The sequence below is a fragment of the Felis catus genome, chromosome D4, assembly GCF_018350175.1.
Source record: "Felis catus isolate Fca126 chromosome D4, F.catus_Fca126_mat1.0, whole genome shotgun sequence".
NCBI classification, from domain to species: Eukaryota; Metazoa; Chordata; class Mammalia; order Carnivora; family Felidae; genus Felis; species Felis catus.
Window position 1 is genome coordinate 71,639,169 of NC_058380.1, and position 25,806 is coordinate 71,664,974.

Below are 25,806 nucleotides of genomic sequence, written 5' to 3' on the forward strand. Positions count from 1 at the left end.
AATAAACATTAAAAAATTTAAAAAAAAAAAAAAACTTGGTCAAAAGATTGGTCTATTGCTTCTATGTGTTCATCTGAGATTACCTTGCTCAAAAAAATAATTATTTCAGTGATTATGTTTCTCCAAGTATTTGACTGCAGTTTTTCAGGTATCCTGCCTGCGTTTCTGCTTTGCCTTGGAACTTCCAGTTCCTTGGAACTAGCCAATTCCCTGGAAGTTGAACTATTTTCCACGAGAACCAGTAAAAATTAATGCACTACTTCAAAAGAACTGATCATGCAGCTTTTATTTACCATGTATTATCTTCTTGGGCATGGGTAGAGTTTTCCTTTCAAATAAGACTATCACATGCTTAACTAGTTCAGCACAAATTGCAAAGGATTCTATGAAGACTTTGCATATAAAATACAAAAATCTGTTACATATACATCCATTTAACAACATTTGTACATTACAATGAGTGCCAATGTCAAAAGAACTCCCTGTACTTAACAAGCAGCATGAATATATTGTGGCGGCAGCCGGTGGAGACGCCCCGCAAAGGGCAAACAGTGTTCACACAGTGCAACCGCTACGAGAGCACAGATCAACAAGGTCACATCTTTTTTCTTTTTTCTTGTTAGTGCATACACAAGGAAAAGGTGGAAGGGGAAAGCAATGGGGATTCGGTGGCAGTCAGTTTTATTGGCAGGTACACTGCCACAGGCAGACACGCCAGCAGTTGCAAATTGGACACAAACATTAAAGAAACTGCCGCTCTTTATCACCAAAAACACGATTTTATACTACTTTGTTTTGATTTCCAATGGTCAAACTTCAGGTCCCTCCTTCTCACGTCATCAATAGAGTTGTGAAGCTCTAGCTAGTGCCCTAATTCCAGGAATAAGGAATTCAGTAATTAGACTCTAAAACAGCCACTTGTATGATCGGTAGCACTGAGTGTTCTCAGAGAAAAAAAATAATAAAAAATCAGTTCCAGACAGCTTTGGAAAATGAGGGCCAAAGACATAACCATGCATGGGTCCTTTTGCCATTTGTTCACCAGAACCATCCCACAATTACAGACTAAGTTAGTAACCCTTTTAGGAGATATGTGCACCCGTGCACACCCAACACGAGCTGCACTGGGAGACCATGATTTCACATTACTAGTTGTGCAAATGACTTGGCTGGTTGAGATGAAGGCATTAAGAGTGTAAATTGGAACTGTGCTTATAGAAAGCGACAATAAATGAACTAAACAGCGCTGAGCGCAAAGGCTCAAGTGTCAGCACCACTCTCTCAGCACCATGGGAAATTCCCAACGGTAAATAACAAAAGGTTTAAAAAGCATACAATTTGATGAGGTATAACACTCCACATGGGCCGAGAGCACAATTCTTGCCCTTACACTCTTTCTGAAAACAGCCAACCTGTACTGCATTCTTGCCTTAGAGGCATGTCCCAGGTCCTGTAAATGAAAGAGGGCACTTAGCAGAGGGGGAAATACTGGTCTGGAAAAACACCAAATTCTATGAGGCCATATGCCTTCTGAAAAATATCCAAAGTTGATTTTCCGCCAAGTAAAAGCCATTCTTAAGTTGAAGTCCATGAGAAGCTCCTTACAATCCATAATGCTACTAAAACCCACAATTGTATTTAGTATCAGCTAAGAGGACGTTTTAATAATAAACACCTACATTTTCATTTGTAGACTCCCTTTCCAAATAGGAAGCAACTCCAAAACAGTACATCCAGCCAAGCCTAAGTACTATTTTCAGCTATGTTTTTCAAACTGTGAATTGCAACCCATTTGTAAGACAGGAAATGAATTTAGTGGGTCTGAAAAGAATCTAAAATGGTGGGGGGGGGGGGGGAGGAGGGATCAAAGTAGATCACACATAGTTAAGAGTATGTGTATTATTTCACAAAACATTTATTTGAGTTAAAGATTTTATATTGATTCATACACACATACACAATTCTGGGTCAAGATGTAAGAAGTTACTTTTATTATGGGTCACAGTCAATACAATGGCCTATAGAGACCACCAAAAATAACAACCATGGAGTTTCCACCCTGGTGTTAATGTCAGTAAGCGGTCAGTATTGACTGTAACACCAATTTTGTGCTTGGAATCCAAGGTGAGCTAGAGTTCTCAGTTTACCATAAACACTTGTGTTAGACTTGGTTCTTCCCCTTACCCTATACCCTATGGCAGGGGTATGAGCAGAACAACAACAACAAAAGAAACCCTAGCTGCAATTGCTTACTTTCAGTGATAGGTTATTCCCAAATGGTTAATGAAGACGCTTGCCTTCTATTTCTAGAGTCATACTGTTAGTATAAGAATGGGCGGCAATTTATTAAGTTGTCTTCACAGTTTTGAGATTATAAATGGTCTAAAACAGAGCAGTCACGATTTTGTTGTTGGTTTTTGGCTTTTGCAAAATACGCAAACTACAGATACAGACAGAACAAGCAATCCTGTCCTAATCTCCTTTCACATGCCTGTAAAAGGGCGATCAGAATTATCACATGGAGAGCAAAGTCTCTCAGCCCATAAAGATGGTAACCAATCATTTTCTAAAAACCGATCATCTAAACAAATGACAAGACAACGTTCAGCCTCTGAATTCAAGAATCCAATAGTACTTAGATAACGGGTCGGTTCAGTTCTGGTTCAAGGACTATAGTATACACCTCATCTTGGGAGTTTCTTAGGCAGGCCAGGGGTAGCACTGATTGGCAGCAGCTTATAAAAGAAGTATACTAGGCAGGTCTTCAAACACCTGGGTCCCAGCCTTGGCACAGGCTTCAGATCAGAAGCTAAGTCATCTGCTAGCTTATTTCTTCAGGTGTAAAGCAAGGGGGCTAAAATAAGTGAATTACAGAGTCCCTTCCTGAAATAACCTTATTTAATTTGGATGCAGTTCCAAGATTCTTATCCAGCTTGCTCGGCAACTCTGCCTATTCCTTTAATTACAGCCTTAATTCTTTTCATAACTATTTCCATCAGTTTCACCTCTGACCACCTCTCAAACATCCAAGGTCCCATTAAGCTCACTCAGCCCAGACACTTTTAAAAATCAAGTAAAATAAAGCTAATAAGGAACAAAATTTAAGGCATTTTTTTTTTATTTCAGCCAAGGAATGATGCATGCTACAGATTAATCTTTACTTTTACCCACTTGGTTTTTCAAAGAATACCACCATTTCAACCCCCAATGAACATGGCACTTGTTGCTTTCTTCCCCTTCTAATTTATTCCAGGTTTTCAAGTGTTTTCTTCAGTAATGATGCTTTCTCCTGCAGCTCAGGTCTGCTGTCCGTCTCCATAGTAGCTAAAGACTCGATTAGGAGCACTCTGCATTCTGATGTCAAACTTTCCCACTGTTTAGATTCTGAATGGAAAAAGAAGAATCTTTATAGAACAAGCAAGCAAAAAAACCCTCAAACTGTTCTTTCTGCTTTTCCTCCACAGAGCGTATCCCCCAAATAAATGCAAAGCAACCCCCTGATGACAGTTTGACATATGATAACAGGTTCAATAGTAGTCTCAAAACCTAATTATTGACAATAACCCAAGAATATGTCAGAGCACTTCATCCTCTGCCCCCCCTCCCCCACACTAGTGGAACAAAGAGGATCTAAGGATGCTGGAGGAAAGCGGGAAGTAGGAAGAATCAAGGCAAAGCACACAGTAACAAGCCACTTAACACAAAAGCCCTCTTTATAAAACACACTCGGTAAAAAAATCTTGAATAAACTTCACAATTGCAAAGTCAGTCTGAACAGACTGACTTTCTTGAAGGCACCAGAGACCTATATACATACTGGAAATTTTAGAAACTCAGAAAGTATACCAGATCCTCAATCTTGTCTATCAGGTTCTGCCACTTTCTAGTGACGTGGTTTCAAACAAGTTGTTTCACTGTTTAGCCTCGTTTTCCTCGTCTAGAATTTATTTCTACACATCTGACTGTGAAAATTCAGTAATGTAACTAAGTTCCTAGCTCTTTTATTTCAACAAGGAAAAACAAGATTATGAGATGTGTAGCATTAGTGAGTCTAAAAGGCCTGCTTCATGGAATCCTAGGAGGGGTGCTTTAATTGCTAGGCAGAGAGAGAGAAGAAATAGAAAATATTTAAGACTCTCGAGAAAACTGTTCCATCTTCTCCATTCTTAACCTACGGGGTTAGAAAAATGAAAAAAAAAAAAAAGAGAAAAAAGAAAAGAGGCCTCCTTTTGAAAAACCCCACTGGAGAAAATGCTAGTGGTTTTCTTTTACCACTGATACAACAGACCTTTAGAAGACATCTGCTTCTTGATAAAAGGTTTAAAAAAAAAGAAAAAAAAAGAAAAACGGGAAAAAATAGGATTAAGAAAACTGCTATCAAATTTGATGACTCAACTGTTAGTGTTTTCCCAACTCCACTCCCTAGTGCGTCACTGTTTCTTTGTGTATGTACAGAGAGCCCTCAAGATAGCTATGGCTTCATAATATATTAAAAGTATATAAAATAAGAGTACCAAATTTAAACACTTAATAAAATGTAAAGGTTTTAGCTTTGTATATTTGACTTACACGCACATGTATTAATTTGTATTTTAGATTATACACTTATTAAAAACAAAAACAGAAAAAAATTCCTAAACTATATGCCATAAAGTATCCTGCCTTTCTGATCCTCTGATCAGAACCATCAAGAGCTCACCTTCAAGTTTTTTAAGCAGTAATTCTATCACAGATAAAGCTTCCGTTCTCACAGATGAGTAGGTCTTATTTTCTAAGAAGAAAATCAGATAGTTCACGTTATTTGTTTTATATGCCTTACAAACAGAACCTTCAAGAGTAAATTAGTGTTACTGGAAGAAAGATATTCAGAAATTATAAATTCAGAGAAAGATATACCTGTTCTTAAGTAAGCTTCCTTTTGCTTATTATCATCAAATACTTAAAATATGCTACATGTCCGTATTTCTTACTTTAAAAAAAAAAAGCAAACTGTCAGCCAAATATACCAATGCCAGTATTTGAAGGACCCGTTTTAGAAGTGAGAAATCAAACGACACTATCTCAAGAGTTGTCTTCACATGACACCTAAGAAAGGTATTTAGGTTTACATGATGAGTTCCTCATTTTATCAGAGAACATTAGTAACCCAGAGGGTTAAGGACAATCAAGGACACCTGCGTCTTCACTGCCAGTTCCTTTTTTTTTCTTCATTTTTTAATGTTTATTTATTTATTTTAGAGAGAGAGAGACAGCATGTGTGCGTGCAAGCGGGGGAGGGGCAGAAAGAGAGGGAGAGAGAATCCTAAGCAGGCTCCACGCTATCAGTGCAGAGCCCAACTCAGGGCTTGAACTAATAAACCATGAGATCATGACCTCAGCCAGTATCCAGAGTCAGACGTTTAACTGTGCCATCCCGGCACCCCTTGGCTGCCAGTTCTTATTCAAAAGCATTCTACCTCCATGAACTGCAACTGAAACATGCTTCCCTGGTGTCTATTTTAGACACAGCATCTAGTTCAGGGTGATCCCGTCTACCAAAAAAATTAACAGACAACCAAGCCTGAGGCAAGGAAAGCACAAGATGAGCTTATAACATCCTTTTTTTGCTACAAAGTACAGAGGTGCCTGAAAGGATGCTAGCGACCTGTCAGTAAGACCCAGGAGTCAGCTTAAAGAAGCCTCCACCAGCCAAATCTGGAACCATCTGAGTAAAAAATTACTTAAGGAAAATAATTAATTATAAACCAATGGGGGAAAAAGGAAATCCACAAATCCGTACTGATGAGATAAATAAAGAGAGGGAGAGGTGGCATCTTGTTTATAAGAGGATGCCGATGGCCACATGGTAAACGTGAAGGAAGTGCCCTGAGGTAGAAAATCACCCTCGTAAACACTGGTTCAGGGAAAAACCCTTGATGCATGCTAAGTCCAAAGAGGATATTTTGAAGAGGGGTGGTTTATCTGCATGGTCTTAAAGTACCTTCTCTGGGACTGCTGGTTAAACATAGTTAAGAGGAGCAGGTTGTTTGAATGGTCTTAAAGTGTGTTCCCACGGGCTTATCAGACACAAGGGAGAAAAAGAGTAATGACACAATAAAGAATAAAGAAAAGTGAGTAGTACCCTGAGGAGGTGATCAAAACTAACATCACCAATCAGGGCAGATGAACACTGTGTGCCTCTGGAAGTGCGAGGATACATCACTCACAGAGTGTCCCAGCCAGGAATTCATAACCTGCATCTAGTCACTGGTAAACATGAAACACCAAGTGAGAAACATTCTAGTTTTAAAAACGGGGGGGGGAGTGGGGAAGACTTTTCTTCAAAATTATCAATGTCATGTAAGATAAAGAAAGGCTGAGGAAGTGTTCCAAATTCAAGGAAACTAAAAAGACATGACAGCCAAGTTCAGTAAATGATCTTGGACTGGACTCCTTACTAATGGGAGGGGAGAAAGAACTTTGTTGAGGGCACCTGGGCGGCTCAGTCAGTTAAGCATCAGACTCGGTTTTGGCTCAGGTCATGATCTCACAGTTCGTGGGATCAATCTCTGCACTAACAGCATGGAGCCTGCTTGGGATTCTCTCTCCCTCTCCTTCTGCCCCTGCCCCATTTGCGCACATGCACGCATGCTCTCTCTCTCTCACTCTCAAAATAAATAAATAAGAACATTAAGACAAAAAAAAGAGCATAGTTAAGTCAACTGAAAACCCTGAATATGAATGGTAAAAATCTGACTAAACTTACTGCATCAGTGTTACACTCCCTACAGCTGGTAACTGCACGTGTTACATCAAAGAGCACACGTGGCAAACTAAGGAGTAAAAGGGCACAATGTCAGCAACATACCGTCAATGGTTCAAGAAAAAACATAGGTACACAGAAGTACAAATGATGAAGTAAATGGGACAAAATATTAACAGGTGACCTTGCGTAAAGGATACACACGTATTATATGCACTATTTCTGCAACTTTTCTATAAGTTTGAAATTCTTTCCAAATAAAAGTTAAATAAAAATACTTATCACAAAGGTTCTCCTAACCTAGGGGTTAGTTCCAGAGTAACATGCCACAGTTTGGGGACACATGTCGAGTACATGAAGTATTACAGCAGCTGTTCTGTGAATGAGGCTCCTTGCACAAGGGAGGGAGTATCTGAAGCTCCACTCTCTGAGCTCTAAGGTTAGGACTCCTTATATCCACATCAGCTCACCACACTCACCTAAAGAATATGTGATTGATTTACAAGTTTCGAGAAGAATTTCAGCCAAAGCCTCAGGATCTGCATGTTCTTCTTCCAAAAGCATTAATCTGTACAATAAAAGCAAGATACAAGTGCCAGTTATTAAAGAAACATCCCCAAATTTCTCTGGCACAATTTCTATCTGCATGTTATCACTTTACAATGTCACTTCAGCTATTTGGTTTTAAAATTTGAAAGAATTCAGGGGCCCCTGGATGGCTCAGTCGGTTAGGCGTCCGACTTCAGCTCAGGTCATGATCTCACGGTCTGTGAGTTCGAGCCCCGCATCAGGCTCTGTGCTGTCAATTCGGAGCCTGGAGGCTGCTTCGGATTCTGTGTCTCCCTCTCTGTCTGCCCCCTCCCCCACTCACACTCTGTCTGTCTCTATCAAAAAATGAATAAACGTTAAAAAAATTTAAAAAAATGAAATTTGAAAGAATTCCTTGATTAGATCTAAAACGCTGAGTGGATGCGGGAGGCAAAATAAATGACTAAACTGTGTGTGAAGCAGAATTACCCCTGAAAAAAGGCATTCATCGACTGTAGGACTCCGAGCTGCACCTTCCACGTGCTGAGTTTCAGCCGCTCACACATCAACTTGCACAGCTCCTGACGGTAACAACCTGGGGCAAACAGAACAAGACAAAGCGAGACAGAGAGTGCAGGAACAAGACACACAGTGAGAGAGGGACACACGAGGGACAGACAGAAACCGGAGCACAGAAGGATAGGGAGGGTAGGAAAGAGGAAAAAATAAAACATATGCCTTTAAATTAAAGCCATGAAATCTCAAGAAACTTCAGCGTAACTTTGTGCCCAATTCCCAAATTTCCCAGACCAGAGACATCCCCCCATCCAGGGTCCTACGTAACTGCTCATAAATGTTCATTTTCAAGGCAATATCCTTCTCCAAGGAACTAACAGAGAATCTTAACCACACTCCCTTTTCCTGTAAAATACCCTGAGTCACAGCCAAAGAAAGCAGAACTCTGGAGGCAGGGAACTCCTCTCTGGACACTGACAAGCTCCTGCATATTATAGGCTTATCAAGAGACAACAATGCTTTATTCCAACATGTTATGCCAACTGCACTTGTTATAATTACATCATTAATAATACGCTCAATGATGAAAAGGAGGATAAAACTCAACAAAGTAGTTATTTTTTAAATGCTGTCGAATTTAGTACGATTCACAAATGTAAAGATGCATGGGGATAAAAATCTAAAAGAATTCTGCACCTGACTTGTTTCCTAACAGACTATAATTTCTTTCTCCACCATAAACAAACATAAACCAGAAATTGTAGATGCTACATTATGAGTAAGATGTACATAAGAAGCCAATGTGGAACAATTAAATTCTCAGACCTTGGCCCTCTCCTCAATAACTAGCAAATGAATGTACATTCCATTGCCCTACACTATAATGTACTGCTTTGTGTGGGATCTTTTTTATAGAATTCCCTACTTTAATTTTTCCTATCTATCAAGCAAAAGTTAGGAGTCCAAATGGTGTCAAATGAAGTGGATTTTCACTGCAGCGCATAACATAAGATGAAGAAATAAGATTACTTAACAAATCTCTGTCTTATGGAAAATTCTTCCAATACATAGCAAATATGCTGTATGAAGGTCACACAAAGAACAGCCAAGGCTCAAAGACAATCTTAAGTCTGATTTTAGACATATGCAATCCTGAATAATCAACAATATTCTATACAGTATCCAAGATTATTAACATGTTCAGCAGGGTGCTCTGCAGGAACCAGCATAAGGCAAACTCAGGAGCACAGTGTCATCCCAAGAGGCCCTCTGAACTAACTGCAACTTCAATCAAGAGCAAAGGTTTAGTGGTTCTTTACTTAAACCTTTGGAAATATATATTCAATTTAAAAAATCTCTCAAAAAGTTCCAAGTTTCTCAGTGAAATACAGATTTCACCTGTTTATTGAAGATTTGGTAACAAGGCCGTTAGTTTTGAAGAAAAGAGCTCACTAATAAATTCTATGGATTCCCCAGAAAAGAGCACCATAAAGAGTAACAATTCTTTTTATGGTCAAAATACATAAAATTTATCATGATTGTTATGGGCTGAATTGTGTCCCCCAAATTCATCAGTTCAAGTTCTAACCCCAAGTACCTCAGAATGTGACTGTACTGAAAGACAGGATCTTCAAAGGGGCCATTAGGGTGGGCCTCAATCCAGTCTGACTGGTGTCCTTATAAGAAGAGGTTAGGACACAGACACAGATGGTCATTTACAAGCCAAGGAGAGAGGGTACAGAAGAGCCCACACTGCCAACACCTCAGCCTTCCAGCCTCCAGGACTGGGAAAAAGTAATTTCCGTTCTTTAGTACGCCCAGTGTGTCTTACTGTGTCGTGGCGGGAGCCTCGCAGACCTTACACGGGTGTCCACGAGACTGTTTGCGGAGGTAGGAGGACAGTTTACAGTGAATCCCTACTATGAATCAGGCTCCGCAAGCAACAACAACTACCAACTGCCACACAGAACATCCTCGTTCCCACCAAGTAACCTCTGGTTACAGCACTTCACACGCAGATTCCAGTGCTTACGCTGGGTCTCCACGTTCCGGGGCCAGGCTTTGCCCAGGCTCTCAAAGGCTCCCAGCAGACATTCCAGCTGGAGCTCCTTCTCCTTCTCATTCTCATCTTCGTTTTTGGTTGTCCGAATGCCAGTGCTCTCAGGTGAGTTCTAGGATATAAGAAAGCAAATTTTAATTTTTTTCCTTCTGAGTTACAGGTGTACTACAAAAACAACCAGGGTACCAGAGTAGGAAATGTTAACTGAGAATTAAATGCTAAATTCTCTATCATGAGTCTTCCTTTTTGAAAAAAGAATTTGTTACAGAAATACACCACCTCTCTAATAAATTTGGAAAATCCTTTAAAGCAATCTGTAAGAAAAGGTGAAAAATATGCTGTATATGTAGCTTTGTTTGTTTTTATGTAGGCTCCACGCTGGGCATGCAGGCTTGAACTCACGACCCTGAGATCAAGACCTGAGCTGAGATCAAGAGTCAGACTTCCAACTTTGGCTCAGGTCATGATCTCACGGTTCATGAGTTCAAGCCCTGCGTCAGGCTCTGTGCTGACAGCTTAGAGCCTGGAGCCTGCTTCAGATTCTGTGTCTCCCTCTCTCTCTGTCCCTCCCCTGCTCGCACATTGTCCCTCTCTCCCTCTCTCCCTCTCCGTCTCTCTCAAAAATAAATAATATGAAACATAAAAACAAAAAAGATTTAAAAAAAAAAGGAGAGAAACACATGGGGCACCTGGGTGGCTCAGTCAGTTAAACATCCAACGCTTGATTTCCAGTTAGGCCATGATCTCACGGTCATGAGATCAAGCTCCCTATCTGGGCTCTGCACTGACAGCAGGGAGCCTGCTTGGGATTCTCTCTCTCCCTCCCTCTGCCCTTCCCCTGCGTGCATGCACATGCTCACATACTCTCTCTCAAATAAACTGTAAAAAAAAAAAAAAAAAAAAAAAAAACCAAAAACAAAAAAAAAGGGCACCTGGGTGGCTCAGTCAGTTAAGCATCTGACTCTGGCTCAGGTCATGATGTCACGGTTTGTGAGTTCAAGCCCCACTTCGGGTGAGCATGATCCCCACCTTCAGGTAAGCTCAAGCCTTACTTCGGGTGAACCCCACTTCTCTCTGTCCCTCATAGGATTCTCTCTTTTTCTGCCTCTCGCTCACTTGCACCCTCTCTCTCTCAAAAACAAAAAAGAAAAAAGAAAAAGACTCAGATGCTTAACTGACTGAGCCACCTAGGCACCCCTGTATATGTAGTATTTTAAGCATAATACAAAAAGATTTGCATTTGAGTCATGGGATTAAAAATGGAAGAACCTGGTAATCATCTAAATCCAAACTCTTTCTTAATAAGAAAGGGAAACAAGCTGAGAGGTGACTCATGCATCTAGCTGGTGAAATAATGTATTTAAAACACAGTCTCCTAAATCCATGTATATCCATATATCAGTACATAACAGAAATTATCTAAACTACTTTTTGTTAAAAGAAAACCAACGAGCAGCAACACAAGAAATACAAATCCTATTTAAAACATTTCATGTTTCTTAAAAAAATGATAAGCCATAACTTTTTTCTCTCTGAACCAGTGTCCAATCTCCAAAAATGAGTACTTCATTTTCCAAATGACACCTAAGTCTTTTTTATCAAAGTCCCCTCAATATACAGTAGAGACAAATAACAGAGACACCCTGAGGGGGCGCCTGGGTGGCTCAGTCAATTAAGTGTCTGACTTCAGCTCAGGACATGATCTCACAGCTTGTGGGTTCCAGCCCTGTGTCAGGCTGTGTGCTGACGGCTTGGAGCCTGCAGCCTGCTTCAGATCCTGTGTTTCCCTCTCTCTCCACCCCTCCCCCATTCTCACTCTGTCTCTCTCTCAGAAATAAACAAACACTGGGGCGCCTGAGTGGCTCAGTCAGTTAAGTGTCCAACTTCAGCTCAAGTCATGATCTCGGGGTTTGTGAGTTCGAGCCCTGCATTGGGCTCTGAGCTGACAGCTCGGAGCCTGGAGCCTGCTTCAGATCCTGTGCCCCCCACTCTCTCTGCCCCTCCCCCATTCACACTTTGTCTCTGTCAAAAATGAATAAACGTTAAAAAAATTTTTTTAAAAACATTAAAAAATTAAAACAACAAAACAGTGACACACTGACCTCCCTATCTTCATTCTAGGATGACTAGGATGGCTTCTGCACACACTTAAAAGGCAAAAGCACATCACCACTATGTTAGAGACTGTCCATTCGCTCCAACATTCACTCCTGCAACTCACTGTTCCCATAGCCATGAGTTTCTCAGCTTGCGGGTTGAAATCCCTGCAATAAACTGCTTTCTGCTCTGTTTAAATAAACAAAACAAAACAAAACACACACTCTCCCCTTCTCCCATGAAGGGCAAATGGATGCCTAGAAGACTACCTTTCCTAGCCTCTGTTGCAGCCAGGTGTGGCCACCTAGCTAAGTACCAGGAAATACAAGTCAAAGTGCCACAAAGTGTCCAAGAACTCTCCTTGAGAGAAGAATGGCCATGCCTACTTGGATCCTGCATCATTTCCTCATCTCCTCTGCCACCACCCGCCTGGAAGGCAGTTATACCTGCACACTGTAGGGAAGGCAGAGCTCACAGGATAATCAGCCAGAATGCCTAGCCTCCTAGGTGACAGAAAAGCATCTATCTTGTTTGAGGCCATGATATTGAGGGATTTTCTGCTATTTGCAGTTACACTAATCCTAATAAAATATGTAAACAGGGTGCGTGGAAAATCTTCCTTTCTTTCCCTTCTTTTTAAATTTTTTAAGTTTTTAAGTTTCAAAATTTTTAAAATTTTTCTTTTTAATCTTTTTAAATTTAGTTTTTATAAACTAGACCAGAATGGGGGCACCTGGGTAGCCCAGTCAGTTAAGCGTCCAACTTCAGCTCAGGTCATGATCTCGTAGTTCGTGGGTTTGAGCCCCACATCAGGCTCTGTGATGACAGCTCAGAGCCTGGAGCCTGCTCTGGATTCTGTGTCTCTCTCTCCGTCTCTGCCCCTCCGCTAGTCACATTCTTTCTCTCAATAATAAATAAATGTTAAAAAATAAATTTAAAAATAAATAATAAATAATAAATAAAATAAAATAAAATAAACCAGAAGGGTTTACAGGTGGTGGTTACCTTCTTGATGAGAGGTATGACAATGTCCGAAAACTCCTGGAATCTGTCTTCTTTGGTGGCCTTTAAGACATCCGCCGCACAGTTGATTGCTACGATTTTATATTTAAGATTCTCTTTGCAACACTCCTTCAGAACAGCCTGGAGAATTTCATTTGTGCTGGGCTGATTGGGCACAGGCTTTTCCAGCTGTGCACTAGAGGATCCACACAAAAGAATCAGGACAGTTAGTAAGGAATGCAGCCCTCGGGTTCTGTGTGAGAAATGGCATCGTCACTGGAAGAACATTTACCTGCATGCTGTCACCACACAGGCAATGGCTTTCAACAGCTCTTCCTAAAGGGTTGAAAGATGAGGGAATACTGTTAAGCACATGTGTGTTACTGACATTCTATATACGATGACTGCATTACCTGAGGAGTATTTAATAACTTAGACAGAGTCATAGTATCTTTAACACACTTTACTATTTAACAAGCACATCCACAGAGTTTTACTACAAACCACAGAGGGAGGACAAGTGTCTTCATCTCCACTTTAGAAAGCCTAGAGACCTGACTTGTCCAAGGTCAATCACAGAAGTCCCAGTCCAGCACTTCTTCTACAGTACTGTGTTGGCCGCCACTGACTGTGACCACAGCAAGTAGATTGTTACATGCTGCCACATGTCATGTTCCCCGCTGAGTGTTCACTCTAAGTAATCTACTATCACCCGTGTGTATGAAGTGACTAATTCACAGGCCTCGCGGATGGGCACCCTCAGCTCCAGGTTTAGGCACAGCTTGCTTTCTACTCAATTTCACGTGTGCCAAATCCTGATCTGTTCACGAGGTCACCAGGTATGAAACAGCCAACCAGGTGATTTAAGACTTCTGTTGGAAAGCTAAACGTGATAGATAAAAATCAATCTCCAGCATTACTATGCAGTATTCAAAAACATGTGGGTTACACTTTCATGAAACATCATATTTAATCAGGCCAAGTTTACACAGAGCTTCCCACTGGCTAGAAAAGCTGGTTCAGATAAAACAATCCACCTGACATCCCACAAAAGCAGATTCTAATTTTTATGGAAAATGAAAGATGAAATCATAATCCTTTAAGGATACCTTCAATTTAACTGGGCATGAATGGTTCCTTTACCTTTCCTGCCCATGTTCTTCCAGCCAGGCCTTGCAGTAATGCGGCCAGTATCATTCCCAGATATGGAGGTACTAGGGAGCTGGTCTGTTTTGCAATTGATGCCATGGCAATTGCACCCTGGGCTTTCATTTTCCAGGACTGGGACTGCAAAGCCTTCTGGGTAATGGTAATCAACTCTTGCAGGTATAACCGAATGCCGCCAAAGGAACCTAGGTTATGAAAAGAAAAATTAGAGCAACTTTTAAATGACAAAAAAAAAAAAAAAAAATCAACTTTTTCTAAGTCTGAAAAAGAAAAAGGCAGTGACCATCAGCAATAAATGTTCTCAACAGTTACATCATACCACTCTCTGAAAGAGAGAGAAAGAGGGGAATGTTGGAGTGTTGTGATATACCTTTATAACAGTAAGACTTTATAAACCTGAATATGCCCACAGGAGGGTGTCATGCAAATGGTCACCATCCATTTGTACACGTGAAGGTGAAGTACAGAATGAAGAAGCATTACTCTGAAATAATACACTAAGGCAACATAAAATCACCATTCACTCCCAACTCAAATAGGTACAGCTCTACTTTGCTTGGGCAGAGTTCTGTTCTGTTACGTGGGCAGCAATGAGGGCAGAGAGCAAAGAGGTCTGAGGGCCAACCTTGAGAACGTAGCAATTTGGACAGGTTTAAAACCAAATGGGACACATGATGTTAAAGTCCTGGGAAAGTAACTACAAGAGTTTATAGATGAAAAGTAAGAGTAAAAACCCCAGCTGTGGTTTTTAAGAAACAGGTTTAATTCACAGGCACCGTTTACTAACCAGGTACATTTTCCTGCCACACTTCAGTCCATAAGTTACACTCTTCCTTCTCTGCTTTCTCCTCATCAGTAATTTCATGCATGCCCAAAAATGCCAAAGGCAGAACTTCTTTGGCATGGTTCTTCAATACATCCGGGCTGTATCGTCCAATAGCATGAACAGTCAAAGCACAAGAGGTCTTGTAGATGGGTTCTAAAGAGGAGCAGAAACACCATAATCTTCATCATGCTTGCTGCTGTCAGTCAGGGTGACTGATCTCAACAGACTACTAGCTCAGCTTGCACCGTGGCAAAACAAATCCGTAAAACCAGTCAGAAATGTTCCTAAGCAAAGCGCATAATATCAGAGGGCAAGACCTGATTTGTACTGTGTTCCTAGATTGCTAACATCTAAGTTAAAAATAGTAGAGAAGAGGAAAAGAAAGGTACCTTCTTTCTCCATGTACCAGCCATTGAGTTTCTGTAGGAGTTTCTCAGTGCTGCTGTCCCGTGAAGTCTGAGAGAGAAAGCAACCCTATTTATTCCTTTATAATTACCAAAGTATAATTACTTAATTAAATACAAAATTCAACTCACCCGAACTAAATGGCCCATGGCAAATGCACAGGATTTCTGAATTACACTGTTCCGATCTGTCAGGCCACTAAGCAAAGCACTCATAAGTTTACCTACCAGAAGTAACGGAGAAACACATGACACTTATTTACCTATCAGAAACAACAAGGAAAAATGTTCTGCTCTGTTCCCAGGACAAAAACAAACTTAATCCTGTAATTAGTATCTGATTTATTCCACACTAGTTTGGAACCCAAGTATGTTACAATTGTACTATCCACTTGTTTCCTTTGCCTGATATAAAATTAAACAATCTGTGTCTAGAATACTGTAGGAAACGTTGCAAAAATGAGAGCTAGGTACTATAAAGTTCATTTGCCCCATGTAGAAGGCAATCTAAGAAGAGAAAAAAGCTAACATAAAATTAGGCATAAAAAGGGGCACCTTGGTTAGTCAGTTAAGCATCTGACTCTTGATTTCAGCTCAGGTCATGATCTCATGGTTCATAAGTTCCAGCCCCACATCAGGCTCCATGCTGACAACGTGGAGCCTGCTTAGGAGTCTCTCTCTCTCCCTCTATCTCTGCCCCTCTCTTGCTGTTCTCTCCCTCTCTCTGTCTCTCTCCAAATAAACAAACTTTAAAAAAAAATAGACATAAGTGGTAAACAAATCCTACAAAATGGCAAATACTTTCACCTCCTTATACCAGTAAGAATTGATCCAATACTTATAAAACAGTGAACACTAACTAAACTTGATCATCCTTGCACCTTGTTGCAAACAAAGAAACAAAGGCAGAAAGGGGGGGTCAAAGGGAGAAAAACCATACAGAAGATCACAAGCGTGTCTGAATAATTTTTTTTAAAAACCTTGTCACACAAGACATGGCCATACCAAAATGTCACCACACAAGGTTTTGACAAACTCACCTGAGTAAGGTGTTAGGTCCTGGGGACACTGAGTAGTTAATGACACAATGACACTGGCACAGCCTCCCTACAGGGTTACAAAGGCAAAGGTCTAAATTTGATGGTCACAATGTTCTTTCTTTCAAACCCTTTGTCTTAGGTGTCAATGATTTAAAGATGAGAAATATATGAAGCCTAACAGCCCCTGCAGGATTCAATCTGGAAAGAGGAAGGTCCTTATTTTAAATTAGCAATGCAAAGATCTTTTTCAAGGCTTTCAGTAGGAAGATGTGTGTTCTCACATACATTGCAAGAAAGAAAGAAAACTGGTACAGTCTTTCAGGAGGGTAACATGTCCTCTTGGCCACCCTGGTTCTAACATTTTCAGTTCTAAGAATTTAACCAAAGGAAATAGCTTCAGATGTGTCCAAAGACATTCATCACAGTGCTTTGTTTAATATCAAAAAGGCTGAAATCAGATGTTCCTTGAGGGACTGAAGTAGATGATGCTACAGCCACACAACAGCGTACCCTATGGTCATTAAAGAGGATGCTATAGAAGACACAGGCCCGGAAAAGAGAGTGGAAGAAAACACTGTGAAACATTAACAGCAATCACCTCTGCATGTAAACTTAGTGGACAATCTTTAACTTCCTCCTGATCTATAAATGGTAAAATTTTTAAATGCAAGCAGTATTACTTTTGCCAGGAGAAAAAAAAATCTGAGTTGTTTGTTTTGAAAGTGTGGGGACTGGGTCTGATCCTTGAAAGATCTTAAACAGGAAGACATTTTTCTAACCAGACACCTGCTGGCCCCTGTGAAAATACTAATCACCACCTAAAACCACCGTGCCTCGATATCTAGAAGCATTTCCATTAATAACTGATCATGATGAGGACCCAGAGAGCATGTACATGGCAACCAGGGAACAGAAATGATTCCACTAAAAAAAGCAAGATACAATTTATTGAATAAGGCACATGTTTTATATTCTGAGTTACAGGTTTTAACTTATTAGTGCAACCATAGAAACAAAATAGTTAATATAAGATATTATTAAGTGTTACAGAGAACTATATAAATTTCAGTATGATAGCTGTTACATTTCTGTGGCCCAAACTAATGAAGATGAAAATTCCTCTTGTGAAAAAATACACTTACTTACCTTAGTTCCGAGACCCACACCACTTCTGATCAATTCACATAATCTAGGAACTAGCTCACCCAGCACCGACACATCAAGATACTGCAGGCACTTTGGGAAAAGAATAAACACAAAGTTAACCTCAGAAAATGATGAAGTCAATACCACATCAATTAAAACTGCCATGTCAAATATGTTAGCCGCTGGATTTGACATGAAGTTGAAAATTGCTGGTTTGATTTTGCACTGATTTCAACGTAAAAACCACCACTGTACTACAAGCAGAAAAACCATTTACCAGTGGGTCAACAATAAAAACAAAACAAGAGGCACCTAGGTGGCTACGTCAGTTGAGCGTTCAGCTCTTGATCTCGGCTCAGGTCATGATCTTGCTGTTGGTGAGATCGACCCCCACATCAGGCTCTGCACTGACAGGGCAGAGCCTGCTTGAGATTTTCTCTCTCCCTCTCTCTGCCCCTCCCCCGGCTCAGGTGCTCTCTCAAAATAAATAAACTTTAAAAAAAATAATGTTTAAAAAAATAAAATAAAAGCAAAACAAAAATAACAACAAAACATTTACTTACTACAGGAGAAAATGAATCATGATTACCCAAAAAGAAAGGATTTCTCTGGGCCTATCTTCCTCTTTCCCAATTCATGTTCAGTGTAAAACACATGAATTGGCTTCAGGGGGCCTGCCCAACCAAACCATCTTATTAAAGTCAACTTCTTAGGTGAATACTATGTTTTAAAAATGAAATGACACACATTCTATTATAAATGAGCGTATCTGTAAGGTATTTGCTAAACGTTTCTATTTATTTAAGATTTGTTTTCCCCTCAATAATCCAATTAAGACATAATATCCTTAGACCAAAATCTGGTGATAGTCCCCCCATAAGCACTAAAGAATATCTTCTTCTCTTGTCCAGCCTTGCGCTCTGCTTAGCAAAACAACTTCCAGTAGCTCACAATTTGTCAGTTAAGCACTCCAGTGTATGCATAGCAGAGCTGGCTCTAGACTTTAGTGACCCCTAATCCCAGACTCTAGGATCTTTAGAATTTAGAACCTCAGTGCCAAGCAGCTCTTTTCTGCAAATCCCTTTCCACGACCAAAACATTTCAGCCCTGCTTCAGTTCTCTTTCCCTCTCTTTCATGCCACCTACCTTTACTGAACCTCCAGCTTACACCTTCCTAGGTCCTCCCAAGGACAATGCTAGGCAGAGACAACTATCTGAATCTTTCTAAACAGGCAGGCCAAAAGAAATACACATTTGAGGGATCTTTTAATATAACACAAATCTGAACTAATGGATGTTGGTATTTAGAAAATGATTTATTCCACTTAGCAATCTAGAAGAAGAAAAAACTATACTAAGAAAAAACTAGAGTCACAATAGGTGCTTGACTCACCCCTTCAATCTCTACATCACTTGATGGACCCTGAAGACTGAAAAATTACACTCTAAGGTAGCCAAACATTGCTATTACATTAAGCACTGACCATGTTGATTGTTTCCATCATGGGAGAGGATTTGGCAGCACTAAGTCGAGCACTATCCATCGCAGCCTGAGAACACAAATTCAAGTCACTCAGCACATACAATTAATTAAGAAGAACCCCTACACACACACACACACCCATAAAAGGGCTTTGTTTCTAGAGGAAATTTTCAAAAAAATAATATATAGATAAAGGAACAGGCACAACCTTTGATGTTGCATAATCTGACAAAAATCTGCAATCACCTCACTATAAAATATGACACACACATTAAAAAGAACGAAGTAGCTCTATCTACAGATATGATGTATTGTCAATAACAAAAAGAAAGTTGTAGAACAACATTCATCGTCTATTTTCAAATTCGTGTGCTTGTTTGTGTTTGTAGGCTATGACTACAAAGGAATTTCAAAACAGACCCAGGAAACCACTGAGAGTGGGTACCCTCAGGAAGTGATACTATACCAGCAAGGGAGAGGGGGCTCCTAGGGGATTACTGTCTACCCTTCTGCATTATTTTTTCACAGCAAATGTTTCACCTACAATTTTTAAAAAACTTTGATCAGTCTAGGCACCTACAGTATATCTGAAGAGCAGAATAATTTTGGACTATGCCCAAGTCTAGATACAAATCCTCTGTTCTTATAAGGGCAGGAGTGGTCCACAGAAGGACTCTGAAGGTGTGGAACCCACCCCTTAAAAAAAAATGAAACATGTACAAAAAACTGTGTTATATAAACATAAATCCATTTTTTAATGGAAGTGCTAGCTTTCATCCAATTCACAAAATAGTACGAGCACTCCTCATACACCCTCCCACCCCTCCAAAAAACACACTGCATGTAGTCACAGGAGTTGAGTTATTTCAAGAGTGATGAAGGTATCATTTGAGTCATGGAGTTTGTCTAGGAACACCAGAAAGACTGTTCAGACAGAACTCAGGACCTTAACAAGGCTTTTCCTCCCTGACCATGACCAACATGTCTTGTTGTCAACTCACCTTTTCTTGGTCTGTAGCCCGGAGGCTCAAATAATTGAGAACTTGGGGTTCCAACACACTTAAGGATTCCAACAGAGCTGGGATGAGTTTTGGTGCATGTGGTTTCAACATGGCTCCTGCACTTTTGCTAATCTTCACAAGGGTGTTAATGCTACAGACACACAGAACACAACTCCTAAGTTCTTTTAACAAAAGCAAGAAGCTCTACAAATCTAATCATGGGGACATTCTGCAGTTTATTGCATTCAGGAATACATTCGCCTGGTTAGAGTCTGGTCCTAACACTACCTTTTTCCTTTTTATTATAGAAATTTTTGAGCATATGTGAAAGAAGAAAAGAGTCGTAAATGAAATCCTACATATTCTCTACCTGGTTCAACAACCAGCAATTTTTGGCCAATTTTGTTTCATTTATACCTCCTCCATACACACAAGCACACTTCCCCTCTCTGACATCATATTACTTTCAAGTATCTCCTAACTAAACTTCAGTATGTGTCCCTAAAAGACAAGGATCCTTTACTACAACCAAAATACCATTTTCAAGCTTAGAAAATATTAATAATATTTTTCACATAATCTGATATCCAAATTTCCCTGTTTCACAAGTGTCTTTAAGAGTTGGTTTGTTGCTGGGGTACCTGAGTGGCTCAGTCAGTTAAGTGTCCCAATTCTTGATCTCGGCTCAGGTCATGATCTCATTGTTTGTGAGATCAAGCCCCACATCTGGCTCTGCATTAATAATGCAAAGCCTGCTTAGGATTCTCTCTCCCTCTCTCTGCCTCTCCCTTGCTCTCTCAAAATAATTAAACTTAAAAAAAAAAAAAAAAAGTTGATTTGTTGGAATTGGATCCAGAGCCCACCCACCCATTGCAATTTACTGCATTTCCCAAATCCTTTTTAACAGTATCGTCCCTACCCTTTTTTTTATAATCTGTTCTCATCAATTGTATTCCAATGGTGTCATTTAACATGCTCCTCTGTCCCCTGTACAGATCTGCAGGCTACATCAGGTTCAATTTTTTTTTTAATACGAATCTTTCACAGGTGGTGGTGTACATGTCCTATTCCATCACATCAGGATGCATGTAATGTCTGCTTGTCTTTTTTTTTAATATAATTTATTGTCAAATTGGTTTATATACAACACCCAGAGCTCATCCCAACAAGTGCCCTCCTCATTGCTTGTCTTTTTTTGTGAAGAGTTATCAGTGGATTCAAGTTTGGTTGACCTAACCATTCAGTTAAAGTTTCCCATCAGCCTTTCACCAGTGGAGTTAGAAGCTACTAATGATCATTACCGCAGATTATCTTACAGAGAATAGCAAAGTGGTAATATCTTAATTTTATAATTCCCTTGCCTTTGTCATGCAAAATATTTAAAAAAAAAAAAAAAAACTCCCCTCAGCTATTTTATTATTAGTAGTATGAAACAGTTACTATAAGTATGGTACTATGCTGGTAGTATTAATTTGATCTAATTTTAAGACTGAACTAAAATGACAGATAAAATTCCTAGATAGGAGTCTAGTTTAAAAACAAAAAAACAATACAAACTAGAATCGTTCACCATTGAATTTTACAAAATAGCCATATATGTCTAAACATGTGAGTGCATTTTTTTAGTAATTCATTGTTGCAGGTGGTACAGTTTATTTTAAAGCTAGTAATCTGCGAAATATTAACTAAATGATATAACCAATAACTCCCAAGGACCTGTGACATAACAGAAATGTGTGCCTGCTGGGGGCAGAGGCTGATGGCAACACAGTAAGATACCTAACTCAAGGTCAAGGCAGAACGGCAGAATGCCGGTCCAAAGCAAGGTCCCCATGAGAATGTCTGTTTCTGCAAAAATGGTCTACCTCACAACTTTTCACAAATGCTCTTCGGTCACCTCAATAGGCTATCCTCAACTCATTTCTCCATACTCTAAGAATCTAACATTCAGAGACACACTATTTCTGCTGAATGGCTAGGAACTAAGTAAATCCAATATATTCATTTAATCAGCGGATTCACACCTGAGGGCTCGAACTTCTGTCACAGGGCTCATCATTCCTTTGTCCAGAAGGCAAGGCAGAAGGACAGCGATGGTTCTCTGGCCAGCTGCTCCTTTGGCAGGGTCACACATTTTCACACAAACCTCACATACACAGAGTGTGGAAATTAGTGACAATGACCTCTTACCCAGTAAAGCATTCCTCTAACAAAATATTTCCCATAGCCACAGAAAAGAGTAAGTTAATCAACTTTCCATGATACTTTGGGGAGAAACAGGAAAGAGTCCTCTGTCTGCCAGTAACTAAAAGGAATTGGGTAATGCTTCCACTCTCTAAGCTTTGGCTTTCCCAGGCCAACAGGAAACAGTCGAAAATAAAATGAGAAAATGTGTAAGAAAGCACTCTGCAGAAGGCTTAAGGTATTATCATCATCATCAATAACTTTGGGTGGCAGCATAACACAGTGGTCAGGAACACAAATGAGAAATAAGAAATACCTGTTTTAGGGGCGCCTGGGTGGCTCAGTTGGTTAAGTGTCCAACTCTCGATCTCGGCTCAGGTCATGAGCTCATGGGTTTGTGAGATTGAGCCTCGCACTGGGCTCTCAGCAGACAGCACAGAGCCTGCTTGGTATTCTCTCTCTCTCCCTTTCTCTCTAACCCTCCCCCGCTCAGTCACACATATGCTCTCTAAATTAAATCAATAAATAGAAACATCTGGATTTAAAACCTGGTTTTACTACTTACTACTTACATGTAACCTATGGCAAGGTTTACATAGCTAGAATGTAGAAGTCCCTGAAATACCACAAAATCAAGTTCAAGTAAGAAACTTATTTCAAAAAGCCTGGCAACCTCGTAAATATGCAAGGAAGATTAACACATAACCATAGCAATAGTAAGAGACAAGATAGATGCTGCTTGATCTACAAGGGTCCAGTGAAAGTCACATCTTATGTAAAGGCCCAGAGAAGCTGACCACAGAAAGAGATCAGACATAGACTTTGTCACAACTACTAGTATTCTAGTATAATGGCACCCAGTTTCTCATTCACTCTAAGAACTGTGAACTAGAACATGAAGCCAATTACTTCATGTCACTGCAACTCAATGTCAACTTATATGACAAAAAAGAAGTCACTGTTGTCCTGGTCTCAGAAAACCCTGCCCCACCTCATCCCCGAGATAAGATAGGAGTTTTCACCTTGCTTAGGGTTTTCAGGGCTAGTTCTGCAGCTTTCCGTACAGATTCCTAAAAATGAGGAAAAGTATGGCATGATACAGATTCGTTTCATTCTCATCCACCCCACAATGTGTACTTAACCGCCCCCGACTCTATACAGATTAGTGAAAAATCCTACTTTCGATACCAGGTAAAAATAGTGTTTCACTAGGCTCCCTGTCCATCAAGGAACATAACAGCATATATTCCTTGAATTAGGAAGGACCTATTGTGACCTTGCAAAAACCTGGCTATTATAACAGTTTAGAAGCTAAATGTATTATTAACACAAACATATAGATATCTATGTGAGGATTCTGGAAGACTTTTAAAGGTCTGTAATGAATAAAGCAAAAAGAAAGGTAAAACTGAAGTACCTAATTCTAATGGTGAGATATCCCAAGTATTTAAAATTTGAATCACTTAGGAAAAATTCAAAAGAATTAGTCCCATTATTTGGGAGTGACTGATCCAATTTATAAAACTGATCAAGTAGAGGTAGTCTGGATTATTTCCAAACTGTTATTTATCCTAATCAACAGCATCATTAAATCTCTATTGAAAGAAAGTCAGACTGTAGCCACTTTTTTTTTTTTTTTTTTTTTAAAGTCAATTCAATTTAGATCTAAGGATATCCACCCTCGTAACTTCACAGACACATCAAGACTGAAACTTCGGGAGGAAATTGTAGTCTCTTAAAACTGTCTGGAGTGAGTTGTGAAACACCTAACATATGTACTTTAACAATCCATTTACACCTATTCCATGAATAAATGCAGACTATTTCTATAATACCTTGATATCATCTTGTACCCGGAAAAGAGTTTCCCAAATTTCTGGAAGTTTATCAATGATGTCATCTAGCGGTCTTCCTCTCAATAAATCATTCAGAGCTAAACAGCTGAAAAGAAACAATTTGGTTTTAAAATATAAGATCAAGGTAGTTCAATCTTCTACTATGAAACAGTCCTACCAAACAAGAATAGGGATTGTGCCTGTATTTCCAGTTCCTACCCCCTCACTGCTGGACAGCAATACCTATTCTCTCCCTAGTTCTGCACACACCACAGGCATGTGACATTTGCACTCATCAAATGTCTGTGTCCCACAACTATAATACAGCCTCTTTGAGAGGATACATCACTTTTTAGTTACCAGTGTATCCCTACATGGGTAGCAAAGTGAAAGGACACAGCAGGCACTGAATAAATCATATAAATACATAAATAAATGATGCCCTACAAGGCCTTGACAGTGTCGATTTAACAAGTGATCTTCTTTAATGTCATACTTCTGTAAACTAAGACAAGTTAGAAACACCACTAACTAGAGGTTTTTTTTTGAGTTTTAAATAGTTAAACATAGATTGTCTAACCCAACCAAAAATATGCTTTTTAGTAACATGAATTTATTCCTTTTGCAAAAGTATAAAGCTTGGAAACCTGAAGAAGAAAAAAAAAAGTCACTTCTATTTGACTAGTCTTATATTTCCAAAAAATGGTACCTAGATTCTCGAACTCGCCACATATTGCTGGTAAGGTTCTTAACCAGATCTTGAAGAATTTCCTTCAAATATTTATCCACCTAATGAAAGAAAAAGGTAAGATTTAAAATGTGAAATTCATCCACAGATTATTAACCTCTCAATCATACTGACCACATCTCTGAAGGTCACAGCCTAAGTGTCTCTAGGCTTCTCAGTCTACAGGTTTCTCCCCACTCTGCTTGCTGCCAGCTACCAGAACGATCATTCAAAAATGCAAACTTGATTCTCTTGCTTTCCTTAGTACGTGAATAAAGCCCAGCCACTGGGACATGGATACAAAGCCCTCTGTGACCGATCTAGCTCCAAAGGTATCGTGTGCCATCTCGCCCTTATTCCTTAGTACATACTACCTCTCGCTACAATCCCCTTCCATGTCTTGCTTGCCTGGCTAATTCCTACTTGTCATTCAAGATTCAAATCAGGCATCACCTTTGCAGAGAAGACCGGCTACTCTCCTCTGACTTCCCACAGCACCTTGTTAGGCACGGCGTATCAGACTGTAAACAACTATGCTGCTTCATCACACTGAGACCTCAAAGACAGGGACAGGGTCTCACTTGTCTTCGCTCCCCTGGTAACTTGCACAGTGTCTGGCACATAAAGACAAATTATGACTGCTCAGAATGAAAGGTGAGTTCAATCTTTTATGCCTGTTTTGTTTGATATATTTGGTAATAACCAACCGATGATAGACTCAGTTTTTATACTGATCCAAAGAATCTCAAAACTATGGCTTTTCCACTTTTACTCTTGTAGGTAGAAGAGGTTTTGTTACCCTCCTTTACCCATAAAAAATCCAAGACAGACGTGAATAACTCACCTATGATTTAACAAACTGACATCTTCCAATGTCCACCTCTAAACATTCTATATCACCTTTTGCTTATAAGGAGACGATACATCTCAAGAGCCTCAGCCTGTGCCTTGGACTCAGATCTGTAAAGCCAACTGGCCTATTAGATCTTGACTGACCCAGGGATGCCAAATACTCTCCTAGAGCCTTCAAAGCTGAATCCTCAAGTGCC

General features: G+C 39.9%; 1 protein-coding gene across 4 annotated transcripts in view; it reads right to left on the bottom strand.

Annotated features, from left to right (window-relative positions):
- Nucleotides 1-268: 268 nt before the first annotated feature.
- The window catches only part of ECPAS (Ecm29 proteasome adaptor and scaffold), a 107,272-nt gene continuing 81,734 nt past the window's right edge, over nt 269-25,806 (bottom strand). For all 4 annotated transcript variants that reach the window (XM_045043669.1, XM_045043668.1, XM_023242563.2 and 1 more), the window contains 19 exons: nt 24,740-24,819; nt 24,031-24,136; nt 23,218-23,265; nt 22,036-22,157; nt 20,012-20,162; nt 19,012-19,077; nt 17,528-17,617; nt 16,382-16,448; nt 15,474-15,565; nt 15,327-15,393; nt 14,899-15,090; nt 14,088-14,296; nt 13,237-13,280; nt 12,948-13,140; nt 9,819-9,957; nt 7,760-7,865; nt 7,222-7,310; nt 4,700-4,771; nt 269-3,384 (listed from right to left, as the gene is read on the bottom strand). In XM_045043669.1, the coding sequence (XP_044899604.1) occupies nt 3,245-3,384; nt 4,700-4,771; nt 7,222-7,310; nt 7,760-7,865; nt 9,819-9,957; nt 12,948-13,140; nt 13,237-13,280; nt 14,088-14,296; nt 14,899-15,090; nt 15,327-15,393; nt 15,474-15,565; nt 16,382-16,448; nt 17,528-17,617; nt 19,012-19,077; nt 20,012-20,162; nt 22,036-22,157; nt 23,218-23,265; nt 24,031-24,136; nt 24,740-24,819 (2,073 nt within the window). In that variant the 3' untranslated portion in view covers nt 269-3,244. The remainder of the gene's footprint in view (nt 3,385-4,699; nt 4,772-7,221; nt 7,311-7,759; nt 7,866-9,818; nt 9,958-12,947; nt 13,141-13,236; nt 13,281-14,087; nt 14,297-14,898; nt 15,091-15,326; nt 15,394-15,473; nt 15,566-16,381; nt 16,449-17,527; nt 17,618-19,011; nt 19,078-20,011; nt 20,163-22,035; nt 22,158-23,217; nt 23,266-24,030; nt 24,137-24,739; nt 24,820-25,806) is intronic.